This window comes from Clupea harengus, chromosome 16 (assembly GCF_900700415.2).
Source record: "Clupea harengus chromosome 16, Ch_v2.0.2, whole genome shotgun sequence".
Classification (NCBI taxonomy): domain Eukaryota; kingdom Metazoa; phylum Chordata; class Actinopteri; order Clupeiformes; family Clupeidae; genus Clupea; species Clupea harengus.
The window spans coordinates 13,388,316-13,402,373 of NC_045167.1; the positions used below are offsets into that span (position 1 = coordinate 13,388,316).

The window sequence follows — 14,058 nt, forward strand, 5'->3', positions numbered from 1 at the left end:
CTCCCACCTAAGCAAACTCGCTGGGAACCTTGACGTCACCGACTTTGACATTCTAGGTCTTCCTATGTCTATGTTCAGGAATAATCTGGATATATAGCAGCAGGTTTCTACACACCCACCCCCCCCCCCATCATTTCCACCCGAAGCGCTGCTACTAATTCTTCACACTGGAAGTGATTGAAAAGATTAGGGAAGGATTTGCTTTAGAATGGAGAAAGGGCCTACTTACTAATTAGAAATCCCTTTTCAATTGTCAAAGCTGCGGTAATCTTGAATGACTGCTTAATTTCCTACGCCAAAGCTGAATGAGCTGATTAAAACTATAAAACATGTCATAACTGCGAGGCCACCGGCCAGGGGGCTATTGTAACAGGCCGAGGGCACCCATGAGGACTCCATTACAGCCTTATCACCGCACACCACCCCCGATACAACGGCAGAGAGTGACTCAGTGAGAGTCTCGCAGAGGAACCAGAACAAGGACGCAGAGTTCACCACCAAGAAGCTGTGGTGGATACTGCCATCTGGTCTCCCCGTGTGTACCCGTTCGCACTGGGATTCTAGACGTGTGTGGTGAGTGTCTCTCACCAGCAGACAATAAAAAGACGTGTAAGGGCAGGACGGGACAGGAATTGACACCCGACACAGGAGCCGAGCGGTTTCCATACCTGAGGTATGAGCAACAGAGAGTCTCTTCCATCCTGTTCCGTCTGGAGAGTCAGTGTGTAAAGAACACAGCGGACAATAGTTTGCATAGCATTAGAGTATACAAATTTATGTCCAATAATACCCTATGCGTCTCACTTGAACTGATGAGTAGAGCCCTTGTATTGTACCCTGTTGCAGGGAGCAACATTTAATCCTAAAACAACATTTCTGACACTACGCCCAAGTAAAGAGCATTGCAGCCATTTACCCCCAAAGGTGCTTTTCAATGCAATGGAAAGAAAATAAGAATAGCAGCTGCAGCCGATGCGTCTATTTGCATTCCTCTCTGCAGGGGACAGAGGGAGAGGGAGAGACCAGCTGAACTGCTGTGGACAGGGTGCTGTTTTAATCTGGGATCAAAGTGAAAATCCCTTCCCTCAACGAGTTCAATCAAGGTCACGCCTGCGATTACGCCTGGATGTCTATGAAGAGGCAATAAAGCGCCCGGGAACCTCTCCACCATGGACCCCTATCACTGCGAGCTGACTGACTCTGCACTCTACACTCTCCCCCCCCCCTACCTGCTGAGGCACTGCAGTCACCGGGGAAAAGCCCCTCCCATTCATACCCCCCACCCCTAATCATCTAGGTTAGAGCACAGCCATTACACAGTTGCTATATATGACAGAGCTATATGGAGGGAGGAGGGATACTCCAACCTCAAAGGAGATGGTCCAAGCTTAACCCTACAATGACTGCAGAGGTGGAGGTCACAGACATGCGACTCGAGGACATGCTTCACTACAAATGCATAGGTCTTCATTGCTAAATTCTTACCAGACACTGAGGGGAGATAAAGCAGATCACAAAGGTGCACACTAAGAGCCATTTCATAAAGGTCACTTCCACAATCAGCTAGGGGGTCTAACACAGGCATCCATAGAAAATAAAAGTGTGTTAGACCAAGATTAGTGCGATTTGCCACTCTAAATTGCATCATCAGCTCTAGGAGTGTGGCTGGTCATCCAGGCAGTAATATTGACTTGAGCATCCTCGCTTCCCGTTACACATCCTGCAATCCTACAAGTGCAAATGCCAGCACTGATTCTTAGTGTACTTTCCTTTTTTAACAATGCCTTTAAAGCAAGTATGTGGTTATTTCAAAAGCGGGCAGGACAAAATGTGACGAAGGAATATCTACCCTCAATGGGCGCCGATTTCAATCTGGAGCAGAGTTCGTGAACGCCACCGTAGCTTTCCTGGATTTTGGTAAGTCCCTCAGCCCCCCGCAGTTCCATGAGCGAGCGCAGCTCCTTGAGCGTGACCCCAAAGTCCGCGGCATCATGGTTGGCCTGAGCCCCGGGGTTCTTCACCCCGCTGTACGAGTTGTTTGCCATCAGGCCCTCCTCGGCTGGCCGCCCCGCTTCAAGCGTGCGTGGATGGAAATGTCGTCCCCGTCTCCCTTTTCCTCTCCCGTGTGGGATAGTACAGAGGGCAAAAGGACTGGGCAAGGAGGAAAGGGATGGGGAAAGGAAAATAAAAAAAAAGGGGGTAAAGGAAAAAAGGGAGGGGAGTATTAAATCCTTAGTGAGGGGAAGTCAGTAGATCCCATAAACGGCTGTGCAGTAGCTGTTCAGAGGAGGAGGAGGAGGCCGTGCAGCAGGCGCTGAGATGTAGGCAGTTCAGAAGCCATTTCCCTTGGACCGCCACATGCCTACTTGCTCATGCCTGTCCAGCAGCGCGTCGCAGATCCAGAGAACACAGCCCTCAGAGACCTGCCAGACGGACAGACCAGAGAGAGACAGACAGACAGACAGACAGACAGAGAGAGAGAAGGTGCAAGGTTATTCAGTGAATATTTACATAATACAGTGCAAGTTGTCACTAACACTTGCAAAGGATAAGATACCTAATGGAAGAAAAGATGGCCAAAAAAAAAAAGCACAAACATGGAACACCTACGTTTAGGTCTTCAAAAACAAATAAAACGGGAGAGCTTGCCACTACTTCTTAAAATAGCATGGCAGGATCCCCAGGTCACTGGCTGGGGTTCAATATGATACGCTACCCCCTTTCTAGTGTTTGTAAGTGGGGGGGCTGGGGTGAGGGGGTCTGGGCTTATTTGAGGAGTAGCGTGGGAACCACTCTGCCATCTTGACTCTTATGCATGTGAGGCATGCCCCGAGAGGAGCTACAAAGTCAACCTGGCACTCTGGAGGTCTCCATGCTCTCTCAAGCTAGCACAGTTAACATACAGTACAAAATGGACAAAATATGGCCAGTTAGTAGGAGAGAGAAAATCCAAAAAAATTCTCTAATGGTCCCTCAAGTTATGCCACTGAAAATGGCTTGGATCAAAAGAGGAGCTGCAACAAAACCAACTCTACAAAAGGACTAGAAATATTTTCCTTCCATTATTATTATGAGAGGGCATCAGCAACATGGCCATTGGTATACAAGTCTAGAGAAATGAGGGCGTGCAGGATGAGTACACAAATGAGTGGGCCACGGTGCCTACGGGTATAAACAAGTTACATTTAAGACGTTTTGAAACCTTTTTAATACCACTTGAACTGAAACTGAACTTGAAGACCAAACTCTTTCTAAGTAAACACATTGACGTCAGTTCAAAATGAACAGTAAGGTAAAACTTAAAATGCACTGCCACAAAAAAAATTCAGTTTTATTGCTCAGCAGTAGTATAGGGTCACTAACAGTAACTGGATCATACACAGGAATAATAGCAGTGCACAGGAAAATTGTGACAGAGCTGTGTTTAGTATACAAGTACACATATCGATGCATAGATTTCATTGGTAATCAGATGGTAATAATGAGATTATCTGTCACTCAGTATCAGACAGAATCTCCTCTGCAGGGACAGCAGTATACACACACCCATCACATAAATTTGTCTCTCCAAAACACAACTGATTTTAGTTATCAGTACATTTTATGTAAGTATGACAGCAATCTGTTGCTGTATTCTTGTATATTCTGTTAAACAAAGTATGTGTGCACATGTGCTTTGAAGACAGATGGGCAATGAACGCAATATTATAACAGGGAAACAGCGCTGATTTAACAAAGTTGTAAATGAGTTAACACGACAAAACCAACTGCCTTCACTTTCTTAATCTTCCTGTCATAGTATTATCACTACACACTTTATGACGCATATATCCTAACCAGGAGCCGACTAAACAGTTATTGAGGGTTATGCAATATCAATATTGGAACGGTCTAGGGAGAGAGAGAGAGCACATGCACAGGTGGAGACAAGGCTGCCTTCCACTCCACAGCAGGTCCTAAGAAGCACATTGTGCACCATTCTGCCACACTCTCACTTGTAGGCTAGATTTTAAAAGGGGAGGGGAAATTATCACCTATGGGAGAAAATAAACATGTTAAATAAAAAATGTAAGGTAATAGGGTAAATAAGTAAAATATAACTATACAAGACCATATCAGTTAGTTTGGAAGCAGGAATCACGGTTTAGGAGAGTAATCTATCTATTTATAAGAAGTGCTCTGGGGCACTAGCAACAATGACAACAATAAATACTAATGGCAAATAACAAGTATTTCAATGAAAAACATCGAATAAAACGATTAGGTCTAATAATGCCTTTAGATTAACTTGGGTCGGAGCGAAATTTAAACTTAAATTAAGGTAAATGATGCATGTTTTTTTGTTTGTTTAAACAATCTGGGCAGCTTTAGAGATATTCCCTTCTAAAGTGTCTTGGTTACCCTTTGCCTGTAAAGCAATCCGTGGCTCAGAGAAACTCAAAGAATAACTTTACAGTTTAGCTTGCCAATCAATCCCGTTTTACCAATTTCAACGACGGCATTGGCCAACCACTTTCAATTAAATGGTGGACAATTTCACGTCATCGGTTCCCTACCATAACTACAAGTACTGAATCCATTTGAGCATTTTCCACTGCAGTGCATCTATACCATGTGCTTGTCGGGAGAAGATCACTAGCAAATAACTCAGATTCAGGTGTTGTTACAGTATCCAGTACTGTTAAGAAAAGAATAAACCCATACTCTGATCTTAGTCATGGTTTGATCATTTAGGGAAAAAAACTAATTGAAATAATATTCGCCACTTTTTTAGTTTACCTTGGTAGCTAAGGTCACTTGTGTTGCATTCAAGTCAGCTTAGACATATTTAGCTAATCAGGGCACTTTGGTAGCAGACATTTGTTTTAGCTGCCTTACTTTGGACCCAGAGGCCACCTACAATTGTTTATGCTAAGGTTATTTCTTGTCCTAAACTTACAATGCTAACCAGGGGCGTTTTCGTTCTCCATTAGGGCACTTGCAGTTCGTTCACACATTACGTTTCGTTACAGCAGATCTAGAGTTTATAAGGAGTTTCACAGACAGCGACAATCTCCAACGTCTAATGGCACACGTTGGATGTTAGAGAAGATTGTCACGCTTGGCACATGGCACCGCGTAGCCCAGACAATTTGATCGAGTCGCCCTTGCGGCTAATAGATTGTTGAACGACACGACAGCTCAGATAAGTCAAAACCTGTGTTGTCCCCGGCATCCCGTATGTTTATATACCGATGTTTTTTCGCCGTTTCCCTACCTGTGCACCGAGTCGAGTCGAGTGGTGTGTTGCGCATCTGTGACAAGTGAGCTGCGTCGTTGAAAATATATCGCCTGACTGTTCTGGTGGTCTTTATGACGCAAGAGTATTGTTTAAAGCAGATTAGACTGTTCAGTGGAGGGGATGATCATTGCTGAGCAAAGTTCCACAGTGGAAGTCACCACGACCTCCCAGCAAATGGTATTCACTTTCTGTAGAATATGTGGGTAGGCCCAAAACTTCAGGATCTTTGAATGTACAGTATTTACATAATACTGGCAGTGATTAGATCAGATACAACTGATTAACCTTTTGGAGAAAAACTAAACTGGAAGCTTTAATCTACATGGTCATCAGTACCATTTTCCTGGAATGCAACTCATTCACTAAATCATTCTTTTAGGACAGCCATCCATTTCATCTGATAAGACAAACTGTGGCATCCAGGAGAGCCACTTTGCTGCCTCAGAGTCCTTTCTATGTAGTATGTAAAAGGACTGCTGACTTCAAATGGTGCAGGCTCTTGTGTATTCCATCTTCCATACAGGGGATGTAATATGATCAGTTCCTTTGAATTGTCGCAACAAAACATACAATGTCAGATTAATCATGAACACACATGCTAGACGGAAGAGTGGTGTGTGTCACTGAAAACTAGATGGAGATGTGTGTTAGGGTACAGCTGGCGAAACGGGAATGAATGAGACAACTGTTTTGGGTGACTTTAGTGTGGACTAGCAGTGCAGACGTGTGTGGGGGGGGGGGGGGGGGTTCACTGCATAATGGCTCCCTCCAGGACTGACCCAGTGCAGACAGGACACAGTTCCTGCACAGGGAATGTTAACACGACACCACCAGCTGGGGAGTCCGTTTTACTCACTGCCTGAATGTCTGTGCACATGCTAAATAAGAGAAGACTACAAGAGAGAGATAGAAGAGCAAGAAGAAGAAGTCACACACACACTCAAAACAACTAAACATTTTTGATTCCTTCTGAGACCTTAAACTGTTCCGCTTCAGCCTAATGTTTGAACATATAAACTCTACATTTCAGATTCACAATTTAAACGATCATTATTTCTCTCCAGCTGTCACACAGTTCATGCACTTCCAAAGACGTGTCCTTGACTTCAGCACACAAACAGACAGAAGTGAAATTCGTGTACAACCCTTACAAACCTTTCCATTGTGACTCATTCTATGGCCTCGGTCTGAAAATGAAAATGAAGAAAGAAAGAAAAAGACAAAAAAACACATGCACCTATATCGGTATGAAATCAAAATTGCAGTGGCGGTGTGTAAGGAGCATTGGGGGAAGTGCTTGGCTAGCTGTCTGCAGAACGAAAGGGGCTCTGCCGACTCCATTAGCCAGTCCACACGTCTCATGCTCCCCTTCTCCATGCACAGCAGCCACAATGCCAAGATGAGGGAAGTGCCAACATTTGCTGCGCAGTGACAGTTTCGGGTTGCAACGCAGGTCACATGTCACAACAGTGGAAAATCATTGTGATTGGATCTCTGGACTAACAGCTGGCATGGTCTGCTTGACTAACGACAGGAGGCGATTTAACCCTTTCCATGCAGGGGCATCACGAACCAGGCCTGGTGTAAAGAGGTTGAAGAGTTGCATATAACTGGTTCAGGGTCTCACAAACAAGACCTAAAATATAAATGACCAAGTGAGCCTGTTAATTTGGGGGAGACTAAACTACATCGGCTGACAGATACCCCATGATGCGCAGAGTTGATGGAATGTATTTATGCTACTTGGCAGAATGTTGACAGTGTCAATGCATAGAAATCATTAAATTGTCATCTTGCTTGCTAAAAAGACCTTCCTCTTTACTGTATGTGCCAATGCTGTGTGTCAAGGACAGCAATTCCAGGGATCCCTCCACTCAGGAGCTGCCAGGGGTTGGGTATATTTTTAGTGGCCCCCAGACTGCCCCCCTCCTCTTCTCTTCTCTTCTCTTCTCTTCTCTTCTCTTCTCTGCTCTTCTCTTCTCTGCTCTTACCCTCTCCCCCTCCCCTCTGCCAGCTACGAATGAAGTGGGTCAGGGCATGTAATTGTGAAGGATACAAAGCAGCCACACACCGCTCTACACAGCTCAGTGCTCTCAGGCCCTCACTTCACACTGGTGGCTGAGTACTTCTACCCCATCCAGCCTGCCAACTCTCAACACCACACATCAGCTCACACACGTCATCCCCCTCACCTCTCCAGAGTACTTCAATCCAGGACAAGGGCTTAAAACAGGAGAATAGCTATTTATACTGACACTTTGCTACATAGTCAGATACTAGTTCCACAAAATCAAAACAGGCAAAAATATCCTCTTGACGTCAGGAAGGGTCACTGATAAAGAGAGCCTTCTTTGTGTTTCTGCCCCAAAAGTCCAACGATTTCATGTGCCAAGCCTGAAAGAGGACCTTAGGGATCTTTTGTGATGGGAGGCAAAGTTTGTACCACCCAATACCATTTACTATTCATCACACACTGTTCCAAAACCATATTATAGTCTATAGAGTGTACATGTCGACCGGAAGTTAGTAGTTTTCAGTGTTAGCATTGTAACAATTCCTGGTTCCAAAGAAAAAAAATCCCTATGGAAAAGTGTAAGAGTTTTCGCAAAATCTGCAAAAACAAGGTCTGAGTGAAACATTGCCAGTAGAAAACCTAAGCAAACCGTTTATCAGGTTAAAATCTAGTCTAGTGGGTCTTTTGTAACTGTTACTTGTCTCGTCTCGTAAAAATGTATATGTTGCTACTAATATGATCAAGTAGAAAAAAGATGGATTACATCGTGTCACTTTCCTCAAGCAGCATGTGGGACTCGAGTGGTAGCCATGGTTACAGATAACTCTTACATCACACCACACAGTTTCTTATGAAACTTAACATCATAGCTCTAGCACCTAAAACATCTGATTTATTCTATGCAACAGCTTGTGGCTGTCAAATCCTTAAGTAATCAATGTCTTCAGTGTGTGGTTGTTGTGGGAACACTTGTGATTCCCAATCAGTAAAGCTAGCTATGGTTAGTTTCTGATCACCTTGTAAAAAAAACTGGTAGGGCATTAGCTAAGTGACTTGCCTTGTAGTCGGTAATTTTTCGCCGTTGGCAGAGGGATAGCAACAGACATATTTTAGATATAACAGGTTGTCTATAGAGGGGTCTCTTAAGGAGTTATTTAACTTCCACAGGCGTTATGTTGTCAAATTTCCAAAACCCCATTCATTCTCTGGTAGGGTAACTCGCAAAAATGCTAAGCCGCAGCATACAACAAGACGACTGTCACTTGCACACTCCATTCGATCTCAAAAAGGAGCGGATCTAGCACTTTTGACAAAGAGGAGAATCAGGAGGCTGATCTAGACGTGTTAAATGTAACTGCATATGTGGTATACTGAGTCAAATATTACTGCAGATCAGTCCCACAACTCAGCTGGAATTTGTGACAGGTTCCATGCCATGGCAGCTTGCAAAGGGAACAAGGACTGTTCCATTATTCATATATTCCAGCTTCAGCAGAGAGAGTATCCTCTTTCTGTAACCTTATTTTAAAAGTAATCACTTTTTAAAAATTAATAAAACCAACAGAATCAGCCATGCTAAACTGAAGACAACATCTGATGTAGGTTTTAGTAGGGCTAATTTAGTTGACAATAGTCCGACAATAACTGATATAAATGTAATGAGACATAAAGAAAGATGCTCCATGTGCAGTTAATGGCTACAATACATGATTCAAATGCACTTAATAGTACAGCAGACTATATTTAGCTTTCCATGATAGCCAATGTAGGGTTGAATGTCACCTCAGATTAATGTGACAAAGACTCTGTTGCCTCTTACATAAACGAGTACAACTGTGTGGAGGCTCAATTACAAACTTTCCATATTATGCCTTTGAGGAACATACTTCATTGTATGCCTTCCACTCTTCCACAGTACTACTTGTATAGTGCAAAATAAATAATTTGCATTCACCATCTGAGCATTAGGAAAACAAATCCTAACTGCACATGGTACACCATCAAGACCATGCTCCATAATGTATAGCAAGGCGAGAAAGTTCAGAAAAAGCACTCCTTTCCAAATGGTCATGTGCAGTCCTCTAAACTGGTATAGTTTCATTCCTGTGCAGCCTCAACAGTAGTCCAAAGGCCTCAGAACCTTATTTGACACACAGTCAAAGGTTACTTTATTTCATAGATAAAGTAAATCATTAAACCTATGTCTGAATTTATAGAAATACAAACATTTCTCTCAAGAATCTACATGCAGAGCACCATGCAACCTCATAAAACACACACACACACACACACACACACACACACACACACACACACACACACACACAAACACACAAACACCAAAATGTCACAAAGTGTTTTCCAGCAAGAAACTGTAAGCTTCTTGCGGTCTGTAGGCTAATGGTATGTAGACAAAAGAAGCTGATGGTTGCCTGACATTTCAGACACTAAAACAACTGCACAACGCTTCACTGGACTGATGGCACCCTATGTATGAAGTCAATCAGGGAGTCAAGAATGTTGTCATCGCATGATTCAAGACTTGCGCAGGCTGTCTATACATCAGTTTGATGAAAATGAAAATCGGTTTGTTGCAGCTACAGTTTTAACCACAGATACGGGTTATTGAGGTTGACGTCAGAAATGCCGCAAAAATGTCATTAGGGAAGCCACTAGCTACTTCCAATGACAGGAACCGTTAGTCACGTTAGTACTTAACGTTATGGAATATGCTGGACTTCAGAAAACACAGTAATCTGCACATCAAATGCACTGGTGACCGGACCGTCTTTCAGCTAACAACTAGGACGAATACCACTCTTTTATCAAAGTAAAAAAGATAATTCTGCCATCCGGCGTTAATGTTTCATTCATTGCAGATAACGCTATCTAACGTTAAGTAAGTAGATAGATCGGCAGCCAGAACTGATGTCTTCAATGAATGGCTTGTCCCACAGAGTTCATTTAGATGGACACTAGCAAGCTAGAGCGGTTTAATATGTCAGTGACCATGAGTGGGTTTGAAGCACATAAACGTTAGCCCGTTTATGTGGAGAGGTCTTCCCCATAGCTAGATCAGAGACTTGATGTGAACTCACAATATCAGAAACTGGACGTCGATCCATGAATCTCTAATGTAATTTTACCTACATCTTAACTTCATGGCTCATAAACGTTATGCTGATGGTAAACAGAGCATGTGGTATATCTACATCTATATATAAATATTGATTTTAGCTTACGTTAAATATTTTTTAATAGCTACGGTGCTGAATTAACGTTAATGTCAGCAGAGTGACCGTGGAACAAGTTGAGCGATTCACTGACCCACCGACGCAGACAAACTGTCTCCTGTCAACTGCTTGATTCGTTAGCCGTTGTGTAAGAAAGTGTTCCTGCTAAGAAAATGTCAGTCAGCTAACTGAATGCATGTAAGTTAACGTTAACATGTTCGTAATGAAAGGGCTTCTTTATCAACTCCAAACGGTCTTGAAGCACCTCAATTTTGATCCATACATTTTTGGTCGGTGACTGATATTTTTAAAACAACCATATTGCTCTCGTATCCAGATTATGGAAACGCTAACTATTGTTAACTTGTCATTAACGTCAAACCATGCTCCTAACAAAGTTAACGTAACTTTAACTTAACGTTTACTTACCTATCAAGCTATCCTAGCGACAAAATATTTGTAGCTTCGTTTCTGCTTATCCAGTTACAGTTCATCTATCAGTTATCAGTTATTTCACCGCCGACTTGGTTGGCAGTTTAACGTACTGTTATGTTAGCCATAGACCTTCACATGCTTCTAAATGCGAATCTAACTAACGAGCTGGTTCAAAAATAACGTTACCGTTGAGGTTGCCTAGTGTCGATAGCTATCTTATGTTAAATTCGCTCGCTGGCCTTATTTTGCCTAACGTTTACTGTTATCTGACCTTTTTTACATTACAGTGTTCGGGGTCTACTGACAAGACATGTATACTCACATTTGGCTATTTTAACGCAGGTTTTAGCGTTTGCTAACTAGTTGATATGTGTTCTACAGACTTTCTTCTCCCCTTCCACGGGCAACGTCAACCTCCACATTCAGATAACGAAGCTCTTCCAGAACTGAACCGCGTGCAGTGTAACGTAACACATTTCAAAATATTCATAAGCCAACCAGCAACTTTCCATTGTGCACGAAACTCTATTGTCCAGAGCAGCTCATCGTAGTGGGTGAACACAAATCTGTATGGTTTTACCTTGACATGATAATCCATTCACTACAGCTGGATATGAAAGGAAGGCACACCTTCCCTGCCCGTCTTCTTAGCTACCAAAGAAATACGAACTAACGGCAATTAACTAACGTTAGCCAAGTTGGCTAACGTTAACGTAGGGTTGCTGACGTCCGATGCGGTGAACAGAAAATCATTTCATATCAGAATGAGATGGTGCTTTACGCAAGGTCGAGGTTAAGCACGGAGACACTGAATGTGCTACATGGCAAAAGCAAAAAACATTGAGGCAAAATTGTTGAAGAACAATACTCACTCCGCTCTCGAATGGTGCCCTGAAACCCCCTCACTCTCGTTCTTCTCCCAACCTCTCTCGTTCTCCACAGACAGACTCCCTCCTCCAATCTGCACAGAAATCCCGCCCCCTACACAACGTAGTCTACGACATGTGATTCACGTTACGAGGCTGGCGTCCGTCCCCCTGACGTGAATCACATGTCCCAAGGGACGTTGTGTAGTAGACGCTAAAATCTGCGAAGATTGGTGGAGAGAGGCTGTCTGTCTTTAGTTCTGCTGGTGATTGGTTGAACTCGCACATCAGTCGCTCTGGATGGAGAATCTCTTGTTCTAGCTCTGTGAGTCAAGCATAGATGTGATTTTGCAATAATCTTTGCTGAGGTCAAGTGAAGCACCAATTTGCATTCGGATGATTTGATACATATTTTACTAATGATTTATTTGTGATCGTTTCAACGTGGTGTGCTGCCGATACCACAGTCCGGAACAAGTCTTCCCCGGCGGCTAATTAAACCTGACGTCACTCTTTCCATGACGTAGCGTTTTTATTTTCGCTATTCAGGTCTGATCTCTTCTCTCTGCAGCCCGAGTGGAACAGCCAGAGGGACGCTTTTGCAAGATGATATGCAATAGCCATTCAAAGCAGTGGACATGTATGCCGTCACTGGCGGAAAAAACCTAGTCTGACAGTACCCTACTCGGTGGAGCAGGCATGACACTTAGTATGACAAGTAGATGAAGAAGATTTTCATTTTAAAATGTTGCAATGACCAGAAAGTACTTAATTGCTATAGTGTTACCTACTTGAATTTAGCCTATGACAGATTGAAGTATATGTGATTTGTTTGCATATAGCCTTTAGGCATAGGCTATATTCTTATTCTTATATTTTCAAGATGATTTCACAACAGAATACTGGTCATTCAGTCTAGTGTTAAACTCTTTTTCTCTTTGTGTGTGTGTGTATGTGAGTGAATGAGTGTGATGACATCTGGTCGTCATTGATCTTTGTTTTCCCTGTTCTGTCATCTGGCTTATATTGATCTATGCATTTATTGCGCTGCTGGACACAGCTTCAGCCAGGCTTTCTCTTAATTGCTCTGTCTCCACAGTGCACAGTCAAGCTAACCCAGACCACTCTTGTGGTAAAGCTTAGGTATATCATATGAATATCACTGTCTTAATGCCTGCAAAATTGCTAATTAAGCTACAGTTGCATCAACAGGTTTTTCTATGCGAAGCTGTATCAGAAAGCCAATGGCGTGACTCATGTATCAGCTTCCAATTAACTGGAGGTGAATAATATAAAACGGTCTTTATGCTGGAGGTAGATATAATTGGGCTGCTGAAGAGTAGGTGCTTATGAATATGATTTTCAGTTATTAAAAGGCATGCCCTGTTTTATTGACAAATTCGGTAAGGATTTGGTTGTTAGTTAGCTTGTATCATGGCAACATCTTGAAAAGCAATGATCAAAGCAATGATAGAGTTAACCCTCAAATGGATTTGATCTAGAGTCCAATAGGTAAATCAATATGTTCATATTATCGCCCAACATAAGCTAATTGATGAACTATCGGTATCAGCGTTTATAACAGCCATATTTTTTAAAAATATGTAAGAGAAAGCCGAAGATTGATCCTTCAACTAAATTACCACTTTTGTCATTGCGTAGTTTACAGGGCTGCAAACTCTCACACACTGAGCGTGAAACTCATGCAATTGACACAGATCTCATGCCACACATGGCTTTTCTCATGCTAACTTGTCCACTTCACTTCTTCCAAGCCATGTGTTGAACCCTCTTGCAATGATTATTTTTCATAGAGAGGGTTACCCTGTCCTCGTTTTATTACTGGTGAGTGGATCCTTAGAGAGGTAATGGTGGGAAGAGAGAAGTTGATGATAAACAGAGAACAACATTTCTCGCAGGGAGCAGTTGACCAGTTGACATGTAATGGGTTTCAACATTAACACAAGGAACATCTCTAAACAGAAGCATGTTTTCAGTGTGTTAGTCCCACTCAGCTTGTGAACACAAATGTTTAACCTCCTTACACGCATATAATTTGAGTTCACTGGCTGTGTAAAGTTAAGCTAGAGAACTGAAATCCAAGGCTAGATGAAACATATTTTAGTGTTATTAATAATAGTAAAAATGCAGTGCCTGTAAGGATAGCTTTCCTTAGCCAGCGCTGCATTGGACTTCAACCAATTTGTACATTTTGCTTTGCCACAGGAG

General features: G+C 42.7%; 1 protein-coding gene across 4 annotated transcripts in view; it reads right to left on the minus strand.

The window, feature by feature from the left end:
* Positions 1-12,000, minus strand: part of atp2b1a (ATPase plasma membrane Ca2+ transporting 1a) — a 35,194-nt gene extending 23,194 nt beyond the window's left edge. For 2 of the 4 annotated variants that reach the window (XM_012824474.3, XM_031583304.2), the window contains exons 1-2: positions 11,836-11,999; positions 1,850-2,423 (exon numbers count right to left, since the gene is read on the minus strand). In XM_012824474.3, coding sequence (XP_012679928.1) covers positions 1,850-2,045 — 196 coding nt within the window. In that variant the 5' untranslated portion in view covers positions 2,046-2,423; positions 11,836-11,999. Of the gene's footprint in view, positions 1-1,849; positions 2,424-11,543; positions 11,799-11,835 lie in introns of those variants that run through there. The other 2 variants (XM_031583301.2, XM_031583302.2) reach the window with 2 other exon arrangements.
* Between the last annotated feature and the right edge of the window lie 2,058 nt (positions 12,001-14,058).